This window comes from Hippopotamus amphibius, chromosome 15 (genome assembly GCF_030028045.1).
Source record: "Hippopotamus amphibius kiboko isolate mHipAmp2 chromosome 15, mHipAmp2.hap2, whole genome shotgun sequence".
Lineage (NCBI taxonomy): Eukaryota > Metazoa > Chordata > Mammalia > Artiodactyla > Hippopotamidae > Hippopotamus > Hippopotamus amphibius.
Genome location: NC_080200.1, coordinates 15731311 through 15753949, shown reverse-complemented (window position 1 = coordinate 15753949; position 22639 = coordinate 15731311). Strand labels below are relative to the sequence as shown.

The 22639-nt window shown below is 56.4% G+C and overlaps 1 protein-coding gene across 1 annotated transcript; it reads right to left on the bottom strand.

The window, feature by feature from the left end:
* Positions 1–7668: 7668 nt before the first annotated feature.
* On the bottom strand, positions 7669–9565 carry JUND (JunD proto-oncogene, AP-1 transcription factor subunit). The gene has a single exon (XM_057709612.1). The coding sequence runs from the start codon at positions 9411–9413 to the stop codon at positions 8376–8378; it is 1038 nt and encodes a 345-aa protein (XP_057565595.1). The 5' UTR covers positions 9414–9565; the 3' UTR covers positions 7669–8375.
* Between the last annotated feature and the right edge of the window lie 13074 nt (positions 9566–22639).

Genomic DNA, 22639 nt, shown 5'->3' with positions numbered 1-22639 from the left:
TGAAGCCCATGCTCTGCAACAAGAGAAACCGCTGCACTGAGAAGCCCACACACCACAACGAAGAGTAGCCCCTGTTCATCACAACTAGAGAAGGCCCATGCACAGCAATGAAGACCCAACGCGTCCACAAAACAAAACAACAACAAAAAGATAAGCACAAAGAAATACACACTGGCCCAATACAGTCAACATCCTGAAAAACCAAGATCAAATCTTGAAATCAGTCAGAGACAAATAATATATAACACACAGTAGAGCCACGATTCAGCCAACTTTGCATCTGGAAGACATTGAAGCTGTCTGGGCCCAAACAGGAGACTGAAACCACACCATAGATTAAACTAGGCAAGTTTAAAATAAAGAATCGTTTATGATGATAAAACAGTAACTGTAAGGTAAAAGGAAACTCTAATGTGGTTTCCTAGAGCTGAGGGAGTGTCCCCAAGGAAAGGCAAATTTGGAGGAGGTTCAGACCTCCTTGGAGATGTGGTTTGACCCACCAGATGGCAGAGATATTTGCTGGTTAGGCCAGGCTGAAGCAGGTCTGGAGTTGCCAGGCGAGCAAAAGGCCACTGTCTGAAGTTCAGGTGGAGGAAGAGGTGATCAGTAACTGGTGAGGTGAGCATGCATCAGGAGTCCAGTTGCTGGTGGGGGCAGAAGGCCTGCAGAGTGTGTGGGCTACTGCGGGGGCTTTGGTTTGGGGGTCAGGAAGGCTACAGAAAAGTTTCCACCAGGTCAAGCCTGCAAAGTCACAGAGGGGTGACATTCTAGACCCACGAGTTGGGCAGGTTCACCAGGAATCTTCACACCTCTACCACTGACACTTCCTGCAATGTCTCACCAGCACCCTCTACTGAGAAAGATGAACATCACACTCACCTGAAAGGAGACAATGAAAGGAACTCCTTTGTTTATTACAGGGTACTGTACATGTTGAAAGGTACATTTGGAGGCAAGAGGTAGTAAATTGAGGAAAGACATGCACATAAGTAAAATGCTGAAAGAACAAAAAAAACCTGCCAACCAATAATTCTATACCCAGTGAAAATATCCTTTGAGAATAAAGTTAAAATATAAAGTTAAAAAATAAAGTCCAGTGGTTAGGACTCCAAGCTCCCAATGCAAGGGGCCCAGATTCGATCCCTGGTCAGGGAGCTGGAGCCCGCATGCCACAACGAAGACCTGGCACAGGAAGAGAAAGAAAAACTGAAAGAATTTGTCACCTGTTCACCGGCATTATAATAAATGCTAAGAAAGTTCTTCAAGCTGAAAGAGATTTACCCTCAAGGGAAACAGATCTTTGGGGAGAAATGAAGAACACATAAGAGATGATAAATATTTGCATAAATAGCAAAGACTATTATTTTCCTCTTTTAAAAAAACACATGTGCGGGCTTCCTAGGTGGCGCAGTGGTTAAGAATCTGCCTGCCAATGCAGGGGACACGGGTTCAAGCCCTGCTCCAGGAAGATCCCACGTGCCGCAGAGCAACTAAGCCCGTGCGCCAAGAAAAAAAAAAAAGATTAAAAAAACACATGTGATAAGCAAAAATTAAAACATTGTCTTGTGGCGTGTATAATCTACGTCGATTTCATTCACAAGACAAATAGAGAATAAAGGACAAAGGTGAGGGTAAAGGCACCCATACAGTTGGCAGAGTTTTACATTTTGGATGAAGTAGAACAATAGTAGCTCTAAGTCAATTGTGACTTAAGGATATATGTGAAGGATTACAATTCCTTGACCAGCCCCTAAAAAGGAAAAATAAAAAAAATTTTTTAAAAGGCAGTAGTTAATTTAAAATAGAATTCTAAAAAAGATTCAAATAACCCAAAAGAAGGCAGAAGAAGGGGAATAGAGGAACAAAATTCAGAGACCACAGAAAGAAAACTAGTAACATGGCAGATTTAAATTCAATCATATCAATCATTGATATGATAATGGACTAAACACCTCAAAACAGAGTTGATCACAGTCAATTTGTTTTCAAAGACCCACGTACCGCCTCCTTTTGTGTTGGACATTCTGGCTTCACCTGTGTGATGCCCCCCTCCAAGATGGGCCGGGTCCAGACCCAGGCACGTTGGGCATCAATGTGAACTGAATCATAACTGCATACTGGCCTGAGGCCGGCTCCCCTGGAGGTGGGCACCGTCACTGTCCCCACATCAGAGGAGGAATCTGAGGCCCAGAAAAGCCAACATACTGTGTCTTTTTTTAAAAATTAATTAATTAATTAAGTTGGTTGCACTGGGTCTTAGTTGCAGCATGCAGGATCTAGTTCCCTGACCAGGGATCAAACCCAGGCCCCCTGCATTGGGAGCACAGAGTTTTAACCACTGGACCACCAGGGAAGTCCCAACATACTGTGTCTTACTTCTTTATATGGTTTCTTTTTTTGCTTCCCCCAGTAGACTGTGAGCCGCCCACCGGGAAGAACACTTTGTTTGCCTTTGAGTTCCAGTGCCTAGAACAGTACACATAGTAGGTGCTCAAGAGATCTTTATGGATACATGGAAGGATGAACAGAAGGACAGATAAATGGATGGATGGATGGATGGATGGATGGATGGATGGATGGATGGATGTGGCCCAAGATTCATAACTTGGAGATGAAGCTTCAGGATCCGAATTGGTCCATCCCAGGTTCTGAGGTTTCCTCCACCACATGGTTCAGCCCTTTCGATAAACTCAATCACAATAAGGGGACAAAGGAAGGACAAGGTGAGAGAAACAGGATGGTGGGAAACGAGAAGAAGGACTAGGAGGCATCAGGCAATTTTGAGTAAACCCCTCTGAGCCTTCCCTATGTGTCACATGAGCTAAGACCACTTCCCCAGAAGACATGATAAGCTCTCCAGGCTGGGCCCCCAAGGCGGACAAACATACCATCAGGCCTTTGGGGGCCCCTAGCACTCCTGCTGTGAGGGGCTGCGGAACTGTCCCACCTCTCAAAGCAGCCTGGAGGGCCCAGGAGGACTCTGAGGGCACTGGGGGCCAGGGGAGAATAACCAGGTCTCCATGTACCCCACCACCAAACCCACCACCAGCCTCACTCACCTGCCCTTGAAGCTGAACCCACCAGCCCGAATGGCCGGCCTTGGGGCACTGGTGCCAAGGTGGCTTTGTGACTCATAGCCAGGTTCCAGCCAATCCCCACCAGCTCCTGGTGGGAGGGGGGTTTAGAAGGCTGACTCAGTAGGGTGGGGGAGGGGGCAGGACCCAGGTCAGGGTTGAGGGGCATGGTGGTTGCTACATCTTGCCTGCCTATCCTGATTAGAAAGTTAGGGCTCTGAGCACAGAGGGGACCCGAAAATCTCCCTCTCCATGTGTCTGGAGGTGGCCTCAGTCTCTCATCCCTTGGGCATTTGCTGAGCACCTACTTTGTGCTGGGACCTGATCTGGACCTGGGGACACAAACAATTCAAATAATTTAGGGGTGTGAAACTCTTAGGAAGGAACCAAAGAGGCGGCGGGATGGGCTGAGACCCACAGAGAGAGAGAGAGTTGGCTGTGGGTGTGCTATGGAAAGGGCATCCCAGGTGGACAGCAGAGCATGTGCAAAGGTCCTGAGGTGGGAACAAGCTAAGCATGTTTAGGGAACATGGAGGAGGCTAAAGCTGTTGGAAGGAGGGAAAAGAGGGCGGGAGGGTGACTGTGTAGGTGGGACTTCAGAGAGAAGTACAGGAGTCTGGGTTTTCTTGAGAAGGTTCTGGGAAGCCAATGAGAGGGTTTAAAGCAAAGGAGGCATAGGCTTTTGTGCTCTGACTTATGTCCTAAAAAGCCTAGAGTGTCTGGCTTTGAGGCTACAGGCTCCTTAGGGTAGCACCAGGCCCAGGCTCCTTTGGGATCTTCCCACTGCCTGGCAAAAGTGGGCGCTGACCCTGAGCCACAGTCCTGGGAAGGGAAGTGAGGTCACCATCCCCAGTCACCTCCTGGGGCTGGGCCAGGGCCTGGTGTGAATCACTGCTTGCTGGGCCACGGCTGATACACACTTTGGCCTCAGCTCAGCAGGGTCCTGCCAAAGCCACACAGCCTGGCCCAGGGGCCTCTGGCTGGCTTCCCTGGGGAGTCACCCGGAGGCACAGGCATCAGAGCAAGAGGCCAGCAGGGACCCCCAGCCTCCCTCTGCAAAGATCCCCTGTCTTCTCCACGCTGTGGGTGTGGTTTTGGGCAAAACCAGGGACATGGCAGCTGAACAAGACTTATGTCCTTTGTTTCAGGAGTGACCAGGACAGTTCCCATCCATGACCTGGATGAGCCAAACCCAGGGTGATCAGGTCAATAAAAGTGAAAGCACAGAGCCCTGATGGAGCCTAATAAGAGCATCTGCAGCAAAGCTCGGAAGGTGGAGCTCAGCTGGGTGGCTGAGGGAAGTGGTGCATCAGGCTCGCAGCTGTGCGAAGGTCCTGAGGCCAGAAGGAAGGGCAATAGTTTGGGTGGGGAGGTGCCTGGAAAGAGACACTGGCCCAGGGCCAGGTGCAGTCAAGGCCTTTTTTTCCAGAACTAGACCTGCGGTTTCCCAAAGGCCCTTCATGTCATACGCTAGTGAAAAGACAGGGCCTCCACCTAGCCCCAAGACCCCTTTGAGGCAGGTAAAAGGCTTGGGTTTGAGCCCCCGGTTCCTCAGCCTGTTAGGAACCGGGCCACACAGCAGGAGGTGAGCAGCAGGTGAACCTTCATCTGAGGCTCCACATCGCTCGCCATCACTCACAGTACCACCTGAACCGCACACCGTCAACCCCACCCCCACCCCCACCCCCGACCCCTGTCCGTGGAAAAACTGTCTTCCACAAAACGGGTCCTTGATACCAAAAAGGTTGGGGGCTGCTGCAGTAAGACATACGTGATCTCTGTCCCCGATTCTTAGCACACAGCTCCTAAAACTTTTGTAAACTCCGGAGTGGTGTGTCTTTTACGTGCTCATGAGATGAGCGGTAGCCTTAGATAGCTTCAGCACGGGGGCTGGTCTCCAAAAAAGACCAAGGCATAATTAGAGGGTTCTTACTTTCAGTCCCACCTCCCAGACCTCCTGGGAGGGAAGACGGGCTGGATATTGAGTTAATCACCAAACGCCAGTGATTTCCTCAATCCTGCCCAAGCATAGGTGAGCACATGGGGCTCTGGGAAGATGAGGTACCCAGAGAGGGCACGGAAACTCCTCGCCCTTCCCCCATACCTTGCCCCATGCATCTCTTCCATCTGGTTGTCCCTCAGCTGCATTCTTTATAATAAACTGGAAATAGTGCATTGAATGCTTTCCTGGGTTCTGTGGACTCTTCTAGCAAATTACTGAACCTAAGGAGGGGGTCGTGGAAACCCTCTGGTTTATAGCTCCTTGTTAAGAAGCACAGGTGGCTGGGAAATTCCCTGGTGGTCCAGTGGTTAGGGCTCTGAGCTTCCACTGCAGGGGGCATGAGTTCCACCTCTGGTCAGGAAACTTAGATCCCTGCGTGATATGTGCATGTTCGAACACACGCACTCTAGGTGGGGGCCGAAAATAAATAAACACTTAAAAAAAACACAAAAACAAGTACAGGTGACAATCCGGGACTTGTGAGCAGCGTCGTTTTTTATATATATTAAGGAGTTTCCCTTTATTTTTTACTTTATTATTATTACTATTATTATTTTCTGGCTGCGTTTCGCATTTTGTTGCTGTCCGCCAGCTTTTCTCTAGTTGTGGAGAGCTACTCATCGCAGTGAGAGAGCTTCTCAGTGCGGTGGCTTCTTCTTGTTGTGGAGCACCGGCTCTAAGCGCTTGGGCTTCAGTAGTTGCAGCACAAGGACTACAGCACAGGCTCAGTAGTTGTGGTGCACGGGCTTAGTTGCTCCATGGCATGTGGGATCTTCCCAGATCAGGGATCGAACCTGTGTCCCCTGCGTTGGCCAATGGATTCTTAACCAATGCGCCACCAGGGAAGTACCTATGATCCGAGTCTTCAGTGGGGCAGTCTTGAACCCTTCACCTGTGTGTCTGTGCTAACTCCAGGTAGGGGGTGCCAGGATTGAATTGTAGGATACCCAGTTGGTGTCTGGAGTTGAAGACTTGGTTGGTGTGGGGGGGAAAAACCCACTCATTTGGTATCAAGAAGTGCTGCGAGTAAAAACATTTCAGGGGATATCCGGGGGGCAGATCTCTTAACCTCTCTGGGCCTCCCCTTCCCTACAGATCGGGGGCTACACAGAGTGCCCCTCGCCTGAATGCTATTTCTTTATTGTTCATCTCATGAGTGCTTCCAACTTCTGAGCTGAGACATGTTACCTGGACCCGGGAAACAACACATCCTTCTCACAGCACATGAGGTAAAGGCCAGAGCGGGGAGGGAACTTGGCTGAGGTTACAGTGGCAAATAGGCATCCAAGCTGGGACTCAAGTCTCCTGAAGAGTGAAGCTCTGCCCCCCAAGCACGATTCTTGGTCTCCTCTGTGTGGACACCCCAACCTCAACATCAGCCCTCTTCTCATCCTGGGCCCCTCTCCTGAAACGTCTGCCTGAAGGTGGAACCAAGGAGAGGTAGTATAGTTAAAAGCAGCTCTTGAAAGCTTGAAAAGTGGGCAGCCAGGATGATCCGGAAGAAAAGGGAACTTGTACATGGTGAGGCCCCACTCTTTTGATGGCCAAGGGACTTTGGGCACAAGGCATTTTTTTGTCTGCACCTCAGTTTCTTCACCTGTAAAACAGGCATGATTTTCCCACCTTCCCTAGCACGGCTGGGTACACAGTTGGAGATCAAAACTCACTTGCCCTGTGTCCTTGGCCACAAATGCTCATGTCCTCTGGCTTCCAAGTGAGGCAGAAGCCCAAGGTCCAGGTTCTTCTGCTCCCACAACAGCAAAGGCCAAAGCAGGCAGGGAAAGAGGGTAACCTGGCAGTCAAGGCCCTGGAGGTGAGAAACCCAAGGTCCAAATGCCCCTGCACAGTCTCCTAAAAAGGCTGTGTGACCTCAAGCCAGTCATTCAACCTCTCTGAACATTAGTTTCTTCAAAATGGGAGAACAGGATGTTGGAGGAGGGGTATTTCAGAAAGTACTTGAAAAATCCAGGATTCCAAGTCACTGCCCTAAAAGGGAGGCCCCCCAGAACCTAACCGCACCTCCAGTCCTGGAGGCAGACTGCCTGGTTCAGATCCAACCCGTGCCAACCTTCCTTCTGGTCCTGAGACTAAGGTTCCCCATCCAAACAAACGATAATACAAGTTTACACTGAGTACCACCTGTAAGCCAACAACTGCTCTGTAAACAAACTCTTTAACTCTCACAACATTATGGGACAAGTTTACCACCGCTCTGTCCATTTTACAAAAGGCAAACAGAAGCCCGTAAAGTTAAAGTTTCTGCCTTTTCCTCCCTGCCTCGTGCTAGAGTTGTCCCCTTTCTCTCCCGCAGTCCCTCCTCCCCAAAGGGGACACACACGGGATGGCTAGTTCCAAACGCAGGTTGGAAACCCCTAAGTCCCCCGCCCAACCCGGACAGGAGCCTAGATGGCGCTCGCAGCGCGCCAGATGTGCCGGCTTTTGCCGGACGCCGACTCCCTCCTCCTCCCAGCAAGGGAGGAGGCAGAAGGCAAAGCAGGCTGGAGGTGAAGGGGACCGGGCCAGGCCCCGCCCACCCCGTCAGGCCCCGCCCACCCCGTCAGGCCCCGGCAAGAGAAGGAGGAGGCGAAGAGCCGAGGTGGCGTAACGAGACTTTACTGAAAACAGAACACCGGGCGAACCAAGGATTACAAACAGGAATGTGGACTCGTAGCAAAACAAAACAAAACAAAAAACAAACAGAAGAAAAAGGGCGGGAGGAGGGGGTGTCGGAGGGATGGACGGGGAGGGGAGGGGAAGCGAGAGCGAGGAAAGGAGACGAGGGAGGTTTTGTTTTTTTGTTTTTTTTTTCTTCTTCCCATTTCTTTAAAAAAACCAACACAAGAAAACACACACACACACAACCGTTTGTTCCCGAGTAGAAACATAAATAGGGCAGAATCGAACACTCTGTTCTTCTCTCTTCCAAAGTCAAAAAAAAAAAAGAAAAAAAAAAAGTAAAAAGAAAAGGAAACGCAGGGCTTGAGGCTGCGCCCCCTCGGAGCCTCCTTCGGCGGCGGTGTGTACAAAGGGGCGGCCAGGACGCGCGGGTTTGTGCAACACTGGGTGGCCGCGCGCCCGGGACAGAGGCAGCGCGAGGGCGGGGGAGGGGGGTCATGCGCTCGCCCCCCGAGAGCAGGGGGTCCAGCTTGTCGAGTCTGAGGCGCCCTCTCCGAGTCCTGGCACCCTCTAGGGGGGAGTCCCGGGGCCGCACCCTCTCCGAGTCCGGGGCGCCCACGCCCCCCCCCCCACGCGAGCCCGCCCCTCCGGCAGGGGGCCGCGCATGCGCCCCGCGCGCGGGCTCAGTACGCGGGCACCTGGTGCTGGGGCAGCAGCTGGCAGCCGCTGTTGACGTGGCTGAGGACCTTCTGCTTGAGCTGTGCCACCTGCTCGCGCAGCAGGCTCGCCGTGGACGCCAGCTCCGTGTTCTGGCTCTTGAGTGTCTTCACTTTCTCCTCGAGGCGCGAGATGCGCTCCAGCTTGCGCTTGCGGCACTTGGAGGCGGCGATGCGGTTGCGCAGCCGCTTGCGCTCCGCCTTAATTCGCTCCTGCGTGTCCATGTCGATGGGCGACAGCGGCGGGCTCTCGCCGAAGCTCGGCACGTCGGGCACCGTCTGCGGCTCATCCTTGAGCGCGGCCAGGCGCGGCGGTCCCAGCGCGCCTGGGGGTGGCGGCGGCGGGAAGGGCACGGGCTCCGGGGCGAAGGCGACCGTCGCAGCACCCCCCGCACCCCCGGTGCCGCCCGCGTAGCTGCTTAGGTTCGCGTAGACAGGCGCCTCGGGTGTGGCCGCCGCCGGGGCCAGCTCGCTGGGAGGCGCGGCGCCCGCAGCCGTGCCAGAGGGTCCCCCGGCGGCGGCGGCGGCGGAGGCCGCGCCCGCGCCCAGCTGGTTTTGCTTGTGTAAGTCCTCTAGGGCCTTGACGAAGCCCTCGGCGAACTCCTGCTCCTCGCTGGCCGCCACCTTGGGGTAGAGGAACTGCGTGCTCGTCGGCGTGGTGGTGACCAGCCCGTTGGACTGGATGATGAGGCGCTCGAGCTCGGGCGAAGCGAGCTTGAGCAGCCCCAGGTCGGGCGAGGCAAGCAGACCGTCTGGGGGCGCCGCGCCCGGGGCGCCGTCGGTGCGCAGGGGGGCCGGGGGCGGCGCGGCCGCGGGCTTGAGCGCTGCCGCCACCTGCTCGCTCAAGCTCAGCGTCAGCGCGTCCTTCTTCATCATGCTGCCGGCCGCCGCCGTCGGAGGCGCCCCGGGAAACAGACGACCCGGGGACGCGAAGCTGCCACTGCCACTGCCGCCGCCGCCGCCCAGGCCGCTCAGCGCCTCATCGCCGTAGAAGGGTGTTTCCATCCTCCGCCTCCCCCGCCGCGCCGGCCCGGGGGGGGGGAGTGGCCGCGGCCGCCCGGGGGGCCCGCGCCCCCCCGTCCGCTCGGCCCTGCTCCCGCCGCGGCCGCTGCGCCCGGCCTTCCGCTGGCGGCGGCTCCTGCGCCGCGCAACCCGCGCGCCCCCTTATAGCCTCGGCCCGGCGCGATGAGCTCACTGTCCCCACTCGCCATTGGGCACGAGTGACGTCGCTCATTTGCATGGAGGGGCGGGGCCAAGGCACTGACGCCCCCCTCAACCCCCACCGACTGCGGTTGTCCGGGTGACGCGCGGTAAACGGCACAACAGCGCGCTGCCTTGTGGGTTGACGTCATGGGGGCGGGCAAGCGCACCCGGCCCGGTCACTCCGCCCCAGGAGTGCTGTGTACAACCAATGCCCCCAGCGCCGCCTCCCGCCAAGGCACGTCCCGGGTGGCGTGATGGGCCCGGCCACCCGGCGCCCGCCCGCTCCGAGGCCCCGCCCCGCGTCCGCGCGTAGGGTCCCGGCGGGGCGGGGTGGGGCGGGGCGGGGGCGGGGCCGACCTCCCGGGACCGGAGCGGGATGGGGCTCCGGATGGATAAATAACTCCCAGGCGCCTCCCGCTCTACTATGCCGAATGTGCCTCCCTTAGCGCGCCTCTAGCTGGGCTTTGTGCGGGCCTTGAGGCAGCTGTGCCCGGTGGCGCGATGCGGGTGTGGGCCAGGTCTGTTTACACCTCACCCACCCCCACCCCACTCCCACCTCAGTCCCCGGTGGTGTGTTTGCCCCAGAAAGACTGGGGAGGGGAGAGCAGGTTCCAGCCAGAAGTTGCTTGAACTGTTTTCATCCTGCTCCTTTTCACGGGGTGGGGTCTAAAGCGCGGGAGTCCGACTTCCTGACTTTTCAGACGGGAAATTAAGGCTCTGCGAGGGGAAATGACCTGCCCTCGGGGCCAGAGCTGTGTCCAGGCCTGAACTCTTATCCATCCGGTAGAACCCGGGCGTCCGTGCCCCTGGGCAGCCGCCGACGTTTTATCTCTGCGTCCGCGAGGCCCTCCTGTGGGTACCCCGGTGACTCCCGGACTGGGCTGTTAAGGCAGGAATCCCAGCCGGTAATTATTACCTGTTTTTTACTATTATAATGACTGTTAGGTCAGGCTTAATGGGCCTCCATAAAGGCTGGCTGAGGGTGGGGTATGAGGGAGGTGGGAGGTGGGAGGTGGGTGGTGGGAGGTGGGAGGTGGGAGGTGGGAGGTGGGAGGTGGGAGGTGGGAGGGGCCCTTCCCCACACTCCCTGGGGATCCTTGGGACTTCTGGATCTGACCTACAGCGCCTGCACGGAACCCCTCCATGGCTCTCACCACACTCAGCATGGCACCCAGTCCATAACCAGTTGGTGGAGGCCCCATACTTTCCTTTGCTCCTTCTGGTGACCCCCTCTAACCTTTCACCCTCACCTTCTCTTAGCTTTGTTTTCCCAAGTCCCTGCTGCCGCAAGGCCTTTACAGGTGCCCTGCCTTAAGCCTGGTGCTCCCTTGCCCCAATGCCTACACGTGGCCCGAGACGCCCCTCCCACTCACCTTGTTTCCATTATATCTTCAGAACCACCCAGAACGATGGAATGGATCAAAAGTCCCAGGAGGGCAGGGACCTTGTCTATCTTGAGCCTGCTGAGTCCCCAGCTTCCCGCATGGGGCCTAGTACCCAGTAGCCAGTGTTTAAGGAGAACACGGGTGGGGTTGCCGTGGCAGTTTCTGGCCTCAGTTTGTTTGACTGGCCTGTGGACGTGAGCACCTGTTCTTCTATTTCCCTTCCTCACCTGGCCTTGCCCCTAACTGGGCTGTGGAGCAAGAAGGCCGTGAGGGAAGCTGTCACCATGAGCAAGAGGCCTGGCCTGGCTGGCAGAAGGTTAGGGGTATGGGTGTGTGTCTACGTACACACACGTCTGTGCCCACATGTGTCTGTGTGTGTTCCTGTGTGGGTCAGTGTACCCGAATGTGTTCACACATGGGAGTGGGTGTCTGTGCCCGTGTAGATCCATGCATATAGATCTGTGTACGTGTGCGTGTGTGTGTGTGTGTGAAAGTATGTGTCTGTGTTTCCAAGAATATGGGTCTCTGTGCTCTCCAGACCTGTCCTCTTGGGTCCCAACCTGGGCAAAGGGACCCCCTAAATGGAGTGGATGCAGTCCCCAGCCTGTAACCAGCTCTGCCCTAGGACCCTTCTCTGGGCCTGTGCAGTGGGGCTAGGTTGAAGGAGATGGGAGATGAGGCCATGTTTCTCCCCAAAGGCAGGAGGGTTTCACCCTGACCTTGGGCCTTAACTTTGATAGGTAGGGATGGTCTGGTGAACAGTGGGCAGGGCCAGCCTGAGCTCAGAGGTTGACCAGCAGACAGGCTGTGGGACATGGAGGCACAGGAAGGCCAAGGCACATTACCTCTCTGTGTTTACTGCTTATGAAAATGGAGCAAATAATCCACCTACTTCATGGGGTATTGTGACGATTACTGGAAGTATTTCAATAGGGCTCAATAAATGTTTTCTATAATTGTTTTGCTTTCTTACCATTTTTAAAGTATTTTATACATTTATTTTATTTATTTGGCTGCAGGGGATCTTGGTTGTGGTGCTCGGGCTCGTCATTGCCGTGCCCAGGCTTAGTTGCCCTGTGGCACGTGGGATCTTAGTAACCTGACCAGGGATCGAACCCACATCCCCTGCATTGGAAGGCAGATTCTTAACCACTGGACCACCAGGGAAGTCCCTGCTTTATTATCATTTAGCCAAACTTAACTGCAATTCTTCAGAGTACCCTCAGCCTGGAGTGCCCTTCCTTCGCCTCCTGGCAAACTCCTATTCATCCTTCAAAACCACCTCCAGTGTTCCCTCCTCCAAGAAGTCTTCCTTAACCATGCCTCCAAGGACTCCTCTAGACCCTAGCCCTGTCCACTCTCTGTGTCTGATTCTCTCTGGAGGAGGGTCCTTGGGGCTAGGTGGGGCTCTCTGGAGGAGGGTCCTTGGGGCTAGGTGGGGGGGGGAAGACCTGTCTTGGCCTCTAAGTGTGGGGAACTGCCCTTACCAGCCTCTGCCATCCCTACTATCCAGTACCTACCCCCCTCAGTCTCCTCTGCTGTGCACTTGCTGTTCCCTGTGACCCAATGCCCTTCCCCATCCTCTCCTTCTTCCCTCGGGAACACCCCAGTCCTGCTCCTCTGTTTGGACCAACGCTGACCTCACAGAGCTGGGAGGCAGCTGTGTCCAGCTTACTCCTCCCAGATTGGGGGCTCCTCAGGCAGGTAAAGGGAGGCGTGAAATCCATCAACCAGTCCCTTGCAGTGAACTAGGGATAACTCCCATTCATTCATTCATTCCACACACATTGATTGAGCACCAATGGTGCGCCTAGTAATGGGGACACACATGAATGACACAAACACCGGCAACCTCTCAGGCACACAGTCTGAAGGAGGAAGCTGACAAGCACAGCTTCAAGGAGAATAAATGGGACCTCCTTCATGGAGGATGAAGGGGGGAGTGTTTTAGAGCTGAGTACTCGAGGAGGGTCACCCCAGGAGGTGATGCTGAGTACAGGAGGAGCTGGAGCAAATCATGAGATAATTTCAGGGCAGTGTCCCAGTGAGAAAAGCAAGTGCAAAGGCCCAGGGGCAGAAACCTGCTGGCCACATTGATAGACAGTAGAGAAGCAAGAGGGGCTGGATTCACTGAGCCAGGGGGAGCCAGAGGGAGAGAAGGAAGACAAGGCTGGCAGTGGAGATGCCTCCACTGAAACCTAGATGGCATTTATCTCAAGGGCAGCAGAACTGGTGGATGGGATTGAGGGACCAGATGGTAACAGGGCTAGGTCTGGGCTCTTCATTTTTGCTTTTACAATGTCTGCAGCTTCTTAGGTCTTGCGACATTATCCCACTTCCCAGAGCAGCGTCCAGAGAGGGCCTGCGACCTGTCCAGGGTCACACAGCCAAGGCCTCAGCCGCATTCCCACCCCTGCCTTCCAAAAAGAGGCTGAACATAACGCGGGCGGTCAAGTCTCCGCGGCTCTGCCCTCTCTCCAGCGCGAAGAGATTTGCTTTCTTGTTCATTGCAACCTGCAATTAGATTTAATCTCTAGTCTTCATTTGAAGATCCAGAGACCTAAAATCTACTTAATAAAACAGAAAGCCCCAAAGAAAAACAGTTAAGCAGGAAACCCAAAGGAGTTAAGCGGCTGGGTCCTGGGGCAGAGAGTCTTGCCAAGGATGGTCCCCCAGCACTTAGGACCCAAGGGCTGGTGGGGCTGGAGCTTGCAGAGACCATCCCTGGGTGTCAGGACCCCGCGGGTCGGCCGGGGGAAGGGCGCCGGCCGGGGCTGGGGACGCGGCTGGCCCCGGCGCATTCCTGAGGATCGGGTTACCCACGCAGGCGACGACCCCTCCCCTCCTGCCCTGCTTCCGCCCTCGCCTGGAGCAAGGACCGCAGTCACCTCCTTCTTTCAGTGCAGGTGTTTATCAGGCCGCTGGGAGAGGACTCATCCCCCGCCCTCTGGCTCTTTGCAGCCACACAAGACCATTTTACAGACGGGGAAACTGATGCACCGTCAGTCCCCTTCGGCACCAGATGCACGCCGGGCAGAGCCTACTTTATGACCGATCGCCTTGTTGACTGTTCCCCGAGGTCGTGGTGTCCCCAGGCTCCCGCAGGCTCACAAGAGCCGCTAGGTCCAATATTTGTTGACTGACGGCCCGGAGTGAGCCCGGAAGGGCTATCAGACAAGAAAATAACGTCTTCTGCCACCCTGACCCCCACCCCCAGGGCAGACAGGACTCCTGCACTCACCCAGTGCACATTTTATGTACACTTGATGTGTACCCAGGCCCAGGTTAGGCCCTTTCACAGGTGGACGTTAGGGACCCAGGAGATTTGAGGGTCAGAGGGTGGTGAGTTTGATTTCACAAGACCAACTTCAGAAGTTGATTTGTTTTTGTTTTTTGCTTTTGACCAGATTCAAGCACCATCAGTCATCCCTCCTACCACCCTCCATTGAAACCTGCTGTATGCCAAGGCCTGGGTGCTGCGTGAGGGTTTGGGGCCATCCCTCATCACCTCTGAGCTGACCAGACCCTCGTGGAGGATGGAAAGCCACCACCCCATAACATAGCCTTAGGTCAATGTCACGATTTTTTCCTTTAAGTCGACCCCTTTTCTGTTTCTACTTCAGTAAATACATTTCAGAAGGGAAGCTCCGAGTCACCACCAGGAATGGAAAACCAGTTTCTCTTGCCATAAATAGAAAGAAACCGAAAAACGATGAAATGAGAGCAAAACTCAGGCATTCCCTCCTTAGGGACACTCTGGGCCAGTCCTGGACCCCGAATATCCCAGTATCCAGGAAGCATTAAAGGCAGGGAAGCCCCAAATCAAGAAGAGTGGGGCATGTGTGTCCAGAGAGCAGGAGGGGCGACAAGGACCCACACAGCATTCTCGTCCCCAAGGAAGGGGCCCCAGCACGCAGTAGGAGCTCAATAATGTTCCCAGCCTTGGTAATGAGCACTTAGGATGTGTGGGGTTTGCCTGCATCCGCTGGAATCCTCCCAAGGCCCTGCGAGGTACTGACCTGTTTGGGGGGACAGATGGAGGTAGGGGTGGCAGGCAGAGGCCTTTTAGGGGTGGGACCCCAGGGACCTCTCCAAGGAGGCTTCAGGTTGGTTAAGGCCTCAGGACCCTGGGTCTGTCCCCACCCACAGTCCTGTGGGCCCCTGATGTCCTTCCCAAGCTGCCTGGGATTGGGGAGGGGGGATGTGTAAATCAATGGATACATTAATAACTAATTAAATGAATAAGTGGATGAGTTAGTGAAGCACTGAGCAGATGCTTCCATGCTGCCAGAATGCGAAACCCACTCTCGACAGTGTTCTTTAAAAGCCCCACAGCAGCACCACAAAGAGGGACACCTGTCCCTATTTTTCACATGAACAAACTGAGGCTCTCAGCAAAGCATGGGTCCAATCTTTGGAGGGAAGACTGGAATCCAGCTGAATCTCTACAGGCAGACAAGGCTCAGGGAGCTGGGCTGATGCAGAGAGGAGATGGGGCTGGACCTCAGGCCTATGGGGTGGGGAGTCGTGGGCTGGCACCTGGTCCGCTGCCCTACAGGATCCAGACCCCGTAGGGGTGTAAATCGAATTGGGGTGAGGCAGGCAGCCGAAGGAGCAGGGAGCAGGCGGCGGGGGCCCCCACGGTCGGGAGGAGCAGGCAGAGTCTGGGTCGCTTAGGAAGAGGCCCCCCAGGAAGGAGCAGATGGGAGGGGAGGAGCTGCATACATTAAAGCCAGTCCTGCCCTTCCTCGGCGTGGGGGCAGGGAGACCCCTACTCTGAACCGGAGGCTCTTCCCCTGAACTCCCTCCCCCGTCGCCTCCCCCCCTTCCCCCCAGCCCCCTCCGCCGCCGCCTCTCCCCGGGAGGAAGTGGTGAGGATGCGGGGGAGGGCCCCCCATTCTCACTTCCCCTGGGGCAGGGCGGGGCCTGCAGTGTTCCCTCCCCCGCGGCAGGAACCGAGGGCCCCCCACGGGGGTGGGGGCCGGGGAGCCGCGCGAGCTGGGGCTCGGCCAGGGTTGCACGGCCCGCCGCTGGGTGCCTTATAAATTCTCTAGGCTTCGACGGTTCTCTTGTGAAAAATCGGGGGCAAGAAACTCAGCCTTGAAACAGCGAATTGCTGGTTGACAGGTCCCCGCCCCAGGCCTGACGAGCCCCCCCCACCGCCCCGGGGCGTGGAGACCCAACCGGACAAGGACACGCCCAGCCCTGGAGGGGTCAGGGCCGGGCCGAAGGGAGGGATGTCGCAGTAAACACGGACGAGGATTGGGAAGGGAGGCGCATTCCAGGCGCAGACAAAGATCTGGATGCCGAACGGGGCCTCCCGCCTCGCCTGGCGGCTGGGCTGCCCAGAACCTGTCCCACGTGTGTCCCGGCAGCCTGGCCCCTCCTGTGGCGAGGGTGGTGGAGAGAAATGTTATTGGGGGGGTCTCGGCGCGGCGGGCGGCAGCGCAAGAGTTAACCCCGCGCGGCCACCGGACTCAGTGGCGAAGGGGGCGGGTGGCGTCAGCACCCACGTCAAGGCGAGGCGGAGCAGCGTAGACACGGATGCTCTGGTCCCCCGGCCCGCGCCCCCGTCGCGCGGGAGGCCGTGGGTGTGGTGGTGGGGAGGGCCCGTTCCCCGACAGTGCGCACGAGGGGAAACTGAGGCACGGGCAGGGGCGTGGCCTAACTGGGAAAATTCCGCGCCTCCGGGCTCCGGGTTCCCGCCCCTCGTCCCCCGGCCGTCCCCATCCCACCCGGTCACCCTCTCCCAGGCCGACACCGCCCCCGGGGTCGCCTGGCTCGGCTGGGACGAACTGGTATTTTGGTTTTGTTCTCCAGCACGCGGACGAAACGGCCTAAATCAACGCTGGGCGGCCCCGGGCTCTGTCCTAGCTGGTCGCCGCATCTACGTGGGCCTCAGTCTCCTCCACCGGACAATGGGGAGAGAGCTGACATTTACTGGGAGCGCCGGGCTCGGCCTTCGGGAGGGGCTTGGAAGGGGATTCCCACCTCGAGGGGCGGGGAAGGGAACCGAGAGCCTCGAGGTACGAGGTGGGGACACTAGCCGGGCGGGACTCGAATCCCCGGCTGGCTCCCGGTCCCCCTCCTTAACCTCCAGCCCCCTTTCGTCCCTCCGTTTCTTCTCCTCCCCTCCACTTCTCCCCCGCCCCCTCTCCTCCCTCCCTTCCCCGCCCCGCCCCCACCTCCCCATCCCCACCCGGGCCCTGGCTTGGCCGCCCCGCGGGGCCGCTAATTAAATGCAGGGCTGGGGGAAGGCGGACGGCACGCGGTTAACCCCTCCCTGCCGGGCCCTGAAGTGCTGTCGCAGCCGGGGAGGGAGGGAAATGTCCGCTGCCGAATTCCCCTGCGCCCAGCACTTCAGGTCCTAGGACAAGCCCATTTGATGAATGGGTAGATCGAGGCTAAGGGGCCGGCCCCAAGGTTCTGGGCAAGGCCGTTTTCTTGAGGGCCTCCTAACAGCGGGGTTGAAGCGGACAAATAGTGGGAGGGAAAAAGGGAGTTATAGTGACTGTGAAATAAACAAAGGGAGAAAGGCAGAGATGCAGGGAGAGAGAGGGAGGCAAAGTCTGGTGGAGAAGGACAGAGACAGAGACCCGAGAGAAAAGAGGTGGGAAGAGAAACCAGCTAGAGAAGGCAGGAGACGGGAAGAGACGCATGATTGTTTTGAAATCAAGCCACATTTTTCACTGGGATGCACGGCCCTTGGCTGGGGACTGGAACCAGTCTTCAGTCTCCTTGGCATGAAGAGAAGGTGACATTGTAAGTCCATACCGGGAAGATACAGTGACTGTCTCCTAGGGCAGCAAGCACAGTTGGAGCTAGTGAGGACGCAGTGGCTTTAGGAATAATCTGTGTGGTGACAAGGGAGTCACAGGCCACCTCTGGACCTGAAGGCCCCAACTGTCCCAGGAGGCCCACGGAGCGGGATCCCTGATCCTGGCATCTGGCCCCAGCCTGCCTCACCCACTGCTTCCTGACCTCTGACAGGGCTTTGTGGCCTGAACTGCCCAGGGAGCTATAGGTCACTCCAAGTCCCCACCCTGTCCCTGCAGCGCTGGGTCAAGTGGAGAGGCCCCAGACACTGGTATTTCACTGCCTGGCTTCCCCTTGCCTGGGCATGCTGGCCACTGCCATTGTTGAGCTGGGTAAACTGAGGTTCTGAGAGGGGCCCACATTCTTGGGGTGGGAAGAAGTGAAAACATAGGTCATATCATATCTGGCAGTGACAAGAGCTATGAAGAAATCTCACCGGGAGGAGGGGAGAGGGAAATACAGAGAGTCCTTGACACCTGCAGACAAAGAGGGGCACCATGAGGCGGCACCAGGGAAGGATGTGCCTGAAAGCTCGCTTAGCAAGTGCAAAGGCCCTGAGGTGGGACTGCAAGGTGGGGAGAGAATCAGGGAAGAGGCCTGGAGTGGGGTGAGGAAGGGGAGATGGGAGAAGGTAGAGGTCGGAGGGGGGATGTCACAGGAGCGTCCATGTCATCAGCAGCTGGAGTGGGGGGTAGCTGGAGCCCTTGCCAGCCCAGGTGAAGCCCGAGACTACCGTCCCTGCCTCCATGTCCCCACCAGTGTCCACGTTCCAGAGGATGCAGGGGCGGCACAGGGGGCATAGAGGCTGCCCAGGGTCACAGGGATCCATCTTCTGCCCTCTGTAATGCCACCCTGGCCTCCTCACACGCTCTGTGGCTCCCTGCTTCAGCCTGTCTCCCTGTCACCCCTTAGCTCGCTGCTGTCACTGAGCCACCCAACCCTTGTTCCCTCACCAGTGCCCCCCTCATGAGACACTCTGCAGCCCCCCTACCGAGCAGAGCCCAGTGACTCTCTCTTGGCTGGCTCCCCAACCCCCCTGGGCCCCTCACTCAGCCTCCTCACCCCCAGTCTGGCTGCAAGCTCTGCAGGGAGGGGGTGGCTTAGGAGACAGAGAGGCTGATGGAAATGGGAGAAGGTGGGCATCAGGGTCCTTGAGCCTGGGGGAAAATAGCTGCCCCCTCTGCCCTGCCCCCTGCGAGGAGGCGGCAGTGACAGTGGCTACAGTGATGGGGGATGTGCCCGGAGGAGCATCCGGCAGGGCCCGCGTTGCCATAGTGATGCTGACTCAGAGGCAGAGGCAGGTAGCAGCATCTGGTACCCGACCGCCCGCCTCTGCATTCACAGCACCCTCCCCAACCCCCACCCTGTAGCCTCCACTCCACTCCACTCATCTTCTGAGACTAGAGAGTGGTGAGTGAGGCCCTGTGGCAGCTGGATAAGTTCCTCCACAACCTCCATCTAGTCACCTGCTAGAAAGTGGAGGACAGTGTTCTCACTGCACTGACTTGAGTGCCAGCTCTTCCTTCCTCCATCCACCTGTCATCCTGTCCATCTGTCTGTCCATCCATCCATCCACCCACCCATCTGTCCACTCCTCTGTTCATACACCCTCCAGCACACCACCTCATTCCTACCTCAGGGCCTTTGCACATGCTGCTCTCTCTGCCCAGAAGACCCTTAGGGTCCTCACCTGTTATTTATCTTGTTTAATTCTTGGTTTCCTGATTATCTCTCTACCCGCAGAGTATATAGACCTAAGAGATGGTCTGTGGTTCTTTTGGGGGACTGTCTGCCTGTCTGTGCCTTCATTTTTCCAACTGTGAAATGGGCATGGTGATCACAGTATGACTTTATAGTGGAGGGTGGAGATTACGTGCTTAGAACTGTGCCCGCTAAACACTCAACAAACAGTTCAAATGTCCAGGAGCTGATGAAGGATAAACAAAATGTGATCCTTTCATACAACGGAATATTATTCAGCCAAAGAAAGGAATGAAGCACTGATACACCCTATGACATGTATGAACCTTAAAAATATTACACTGAGTGAAAGAGGCAAGACACAAAAGGCCGCATAGTGTGTGATTCCATTTATGTGAAATGTCCAGAACAGGCAAATCCATAGAGACAGAAAGCAGATTAGTGGTTGCCAGGGGCTGAGGAGGAGGGAGTGGGTGTGGGGTTTCTTTTTGGGGTGATGAAAATGTTCTGAAACTAGATACAGGTGGTGGTTGCACAACATTGTGACTATATGAAATGCCATTGAATTGGTCCCTTTAAAACGGTGGATTTTATGTTAGTTACCTCAACTTTTTTTTTAAAGGACATTAGGTAAAAACTAAGGAAATCTGAATAAAGTGTGGACTTTAGGCAATAATGGTCAACTTGCTGTGTCTCCAAGACACCCAGCACACACCTTCCCCAGGGCCTTTGCACCTGCTGTTCCCGCTAGCTGGAGGCTTCAGGTGACAGGGAAGCTGGATCACACTTCAGTGGGCCAAGCCACAGTCTGGCTGCAATTGCTTCCCTCACCTTCCTGTGGCCACAAGAAAGGTCAACGGGCTTGGTGGTTAGGATGGAGTGTGCCTGGGAGGCTGCGTGGTTGGGATGACATCAAGGATATCTGGGTCCCTTGGAGGGGACAGTCTGCTCCCCTGGGGGAGGGAGAAGGATCTATAACCTACATGGGGTCCCAAACAAGTGGGCAGGGGGGGCAGTGGAATGCAGTCCAGCTGGGGGGCCCAGTCCTAGGGGACTGTGTCATGAACGCACACAGCAAGTTCCATTTTCTAATTTCTAAGAAAAACTGCTGAGTAATGAAGATCTCCTTGGACGGTGCTGCTGCGCTCTGGCTGCCCCCCCCTCCAGGAACGGAGACTTCGCCCTTCCAGAGAGTTCTGGGGAACCTTGTCGAGTCTCTCCATGGCAACAGGGAGGGAGGGAGGCCACCACGCCATCCTTCACATGGACTTGGGCACTTGGGGACATCCCACAGCCCTGCTGGCCAGAGACGCTGAACAGGCTGGAGGGGTGTGGCATGGAGGGACCGGCCCCGGGGGTGCGTCCAGGGACAGTTTTCAAAGGAACAGAGACGGGAATGAGGGAGGGGAAGATGCATGAGGACTCGCCAAGTATTTTTAGGCGCTGAGAGCAGCCCTGAAATATTTCCACGGCCACTCCCGAGAGTGAGACGGGTGACTATTTCGGTGCCTGGTTCCAGAGGGGGCGGAGTGGGGGGGGGGGGGGGTGAGTCACCACTGGGTGGCTGGGCCCAGACCAGGAGGGGGCTCTCAGGGCAGGACCCGGGGCCTGTAAAGTGACAGCTCCCTGGCCCAGGGCCAGACATCTGGTGCCAGGCCTCCAGGGCACAGAGGACAGTGGTCTGGCCACTCCCTGCAGCGTGGCACCAATGCCCGGGTCCCCCGGGAAAGCGAGCCACTCACACGAACCCCATGGCTTATGGAGAGAGTCCCGGGTGAGGTTTCAGACACTCTACAAGGGCTCGGTGAGACGCCTCACCTATGTTTTCAGGCACGTACGAGGGACTTTCCTGGTGGGCCAGTGGTTAAGACTCCGCACTTCCACTGCTGGGCGCATGGGTTCGATCCCTGGTTGGGGAAAAAACAAAAAAAGCACGTGTGCAGCACTGGTTCTGTGCATCTACCAGCCGCCCCTGCTGACCAGCGAGGAAACTGAAGCGCAGTGGGGTTACACTTGCCCGCGCCGTGTGCTTCAAACCCTGCCCCTCAACTGAGGCCGTAGTCAAGGGAGTAAATTTTAAAGCAGGTGCCAACTTCACCTGCCCCAGTTCCTAATTCTACACCTGACACAACTGACCTGAGAGAAGGTAAACGGATCCTCCAAGTTCAAGGAGGGGACAGAGGGAGGAGCTCAGAGGAGGTTCTGGAGCTGTGTGTCCTGGGGAGGGTCACTCAACCTCTCTGCGTCTGCACATGCGCACTGCCCGGCACATGCTAGGCTGTTGTTAGTTCACGCCCCTGAGTGTTCATCCTCTCTGCCCTCCCCAAGCAGGCCATGGACGCTCAGGGAATGTGCACCTGCTGTTCCCTCTACCTGTTGTTCCCTGCTCTATTCCTGAGGCCAGAGGCTTCTGGTCCTTTGGGAATTGGTTTGACCACGTCCTGCTTCTACTCTTCGCAAAGGTCCCACCCCAGCATCCTGAGCTTCCTGCAAAATAACAAGCCTGGGCCCTCACAGCACCCCGTCCCTTCTCCTGCCACCTCTGCAGCCTCTACCTGGGGCTGAGCCCCCACCACTGCCTCCTCTTTGTCTTTCGGTTTTCACCCTTGCCTCAGTCTGTTCCAGAACCTTTTGTGGCTTCCCATCTCGCGCAGGGCCTGCAGCCGCCCCATTTCCTGTCCTCTCACTCTGCTCCTGTCACCCCTTGGCACAGGGCCTTTGCACAGGCTGTTTCTCTGTCAGGAAAGCTCTTCCCCCAGATGGCAGGCTCCTTTGCCTCCCTCAAACCCTTTTGTCAAATGTCACCCCCTGGTCTGCTCTGACCATCTCCCCCCCCACCCCTGCTTTCTACTCTGAATTTATGTCTTCACCAGCTCACCCCCATGGAAGGTAAGGGCCACCATGGTGGTCACTCTGCCTAAATCACAGCTGAGTCTCCATCCAGTACCTGGGATGGGGCTGTGACCCCAGTTCCTCCACCCCCGGCCAGCCCTCTGCTCCCTTTGCGGCAAGTAGCTTCTCCCACTGAGATTATCTGAGTGGACATCAGACCATCTCCCGTACTTCCCACAGGCCAAGCGGCCCTTTGTCCACAGAGGGATGTCAGAGGACACCAGGACACGTGCT

Excerpts from the sequence above, each read along its gene's own strand:
- JUND (XM_057709612.1), bottom strand. The coding sequence starts at position 9,413 with ATGGAAACACCCTTCTACGGCGATGAGGCGCTGAGCGGCCTGGGCGGC.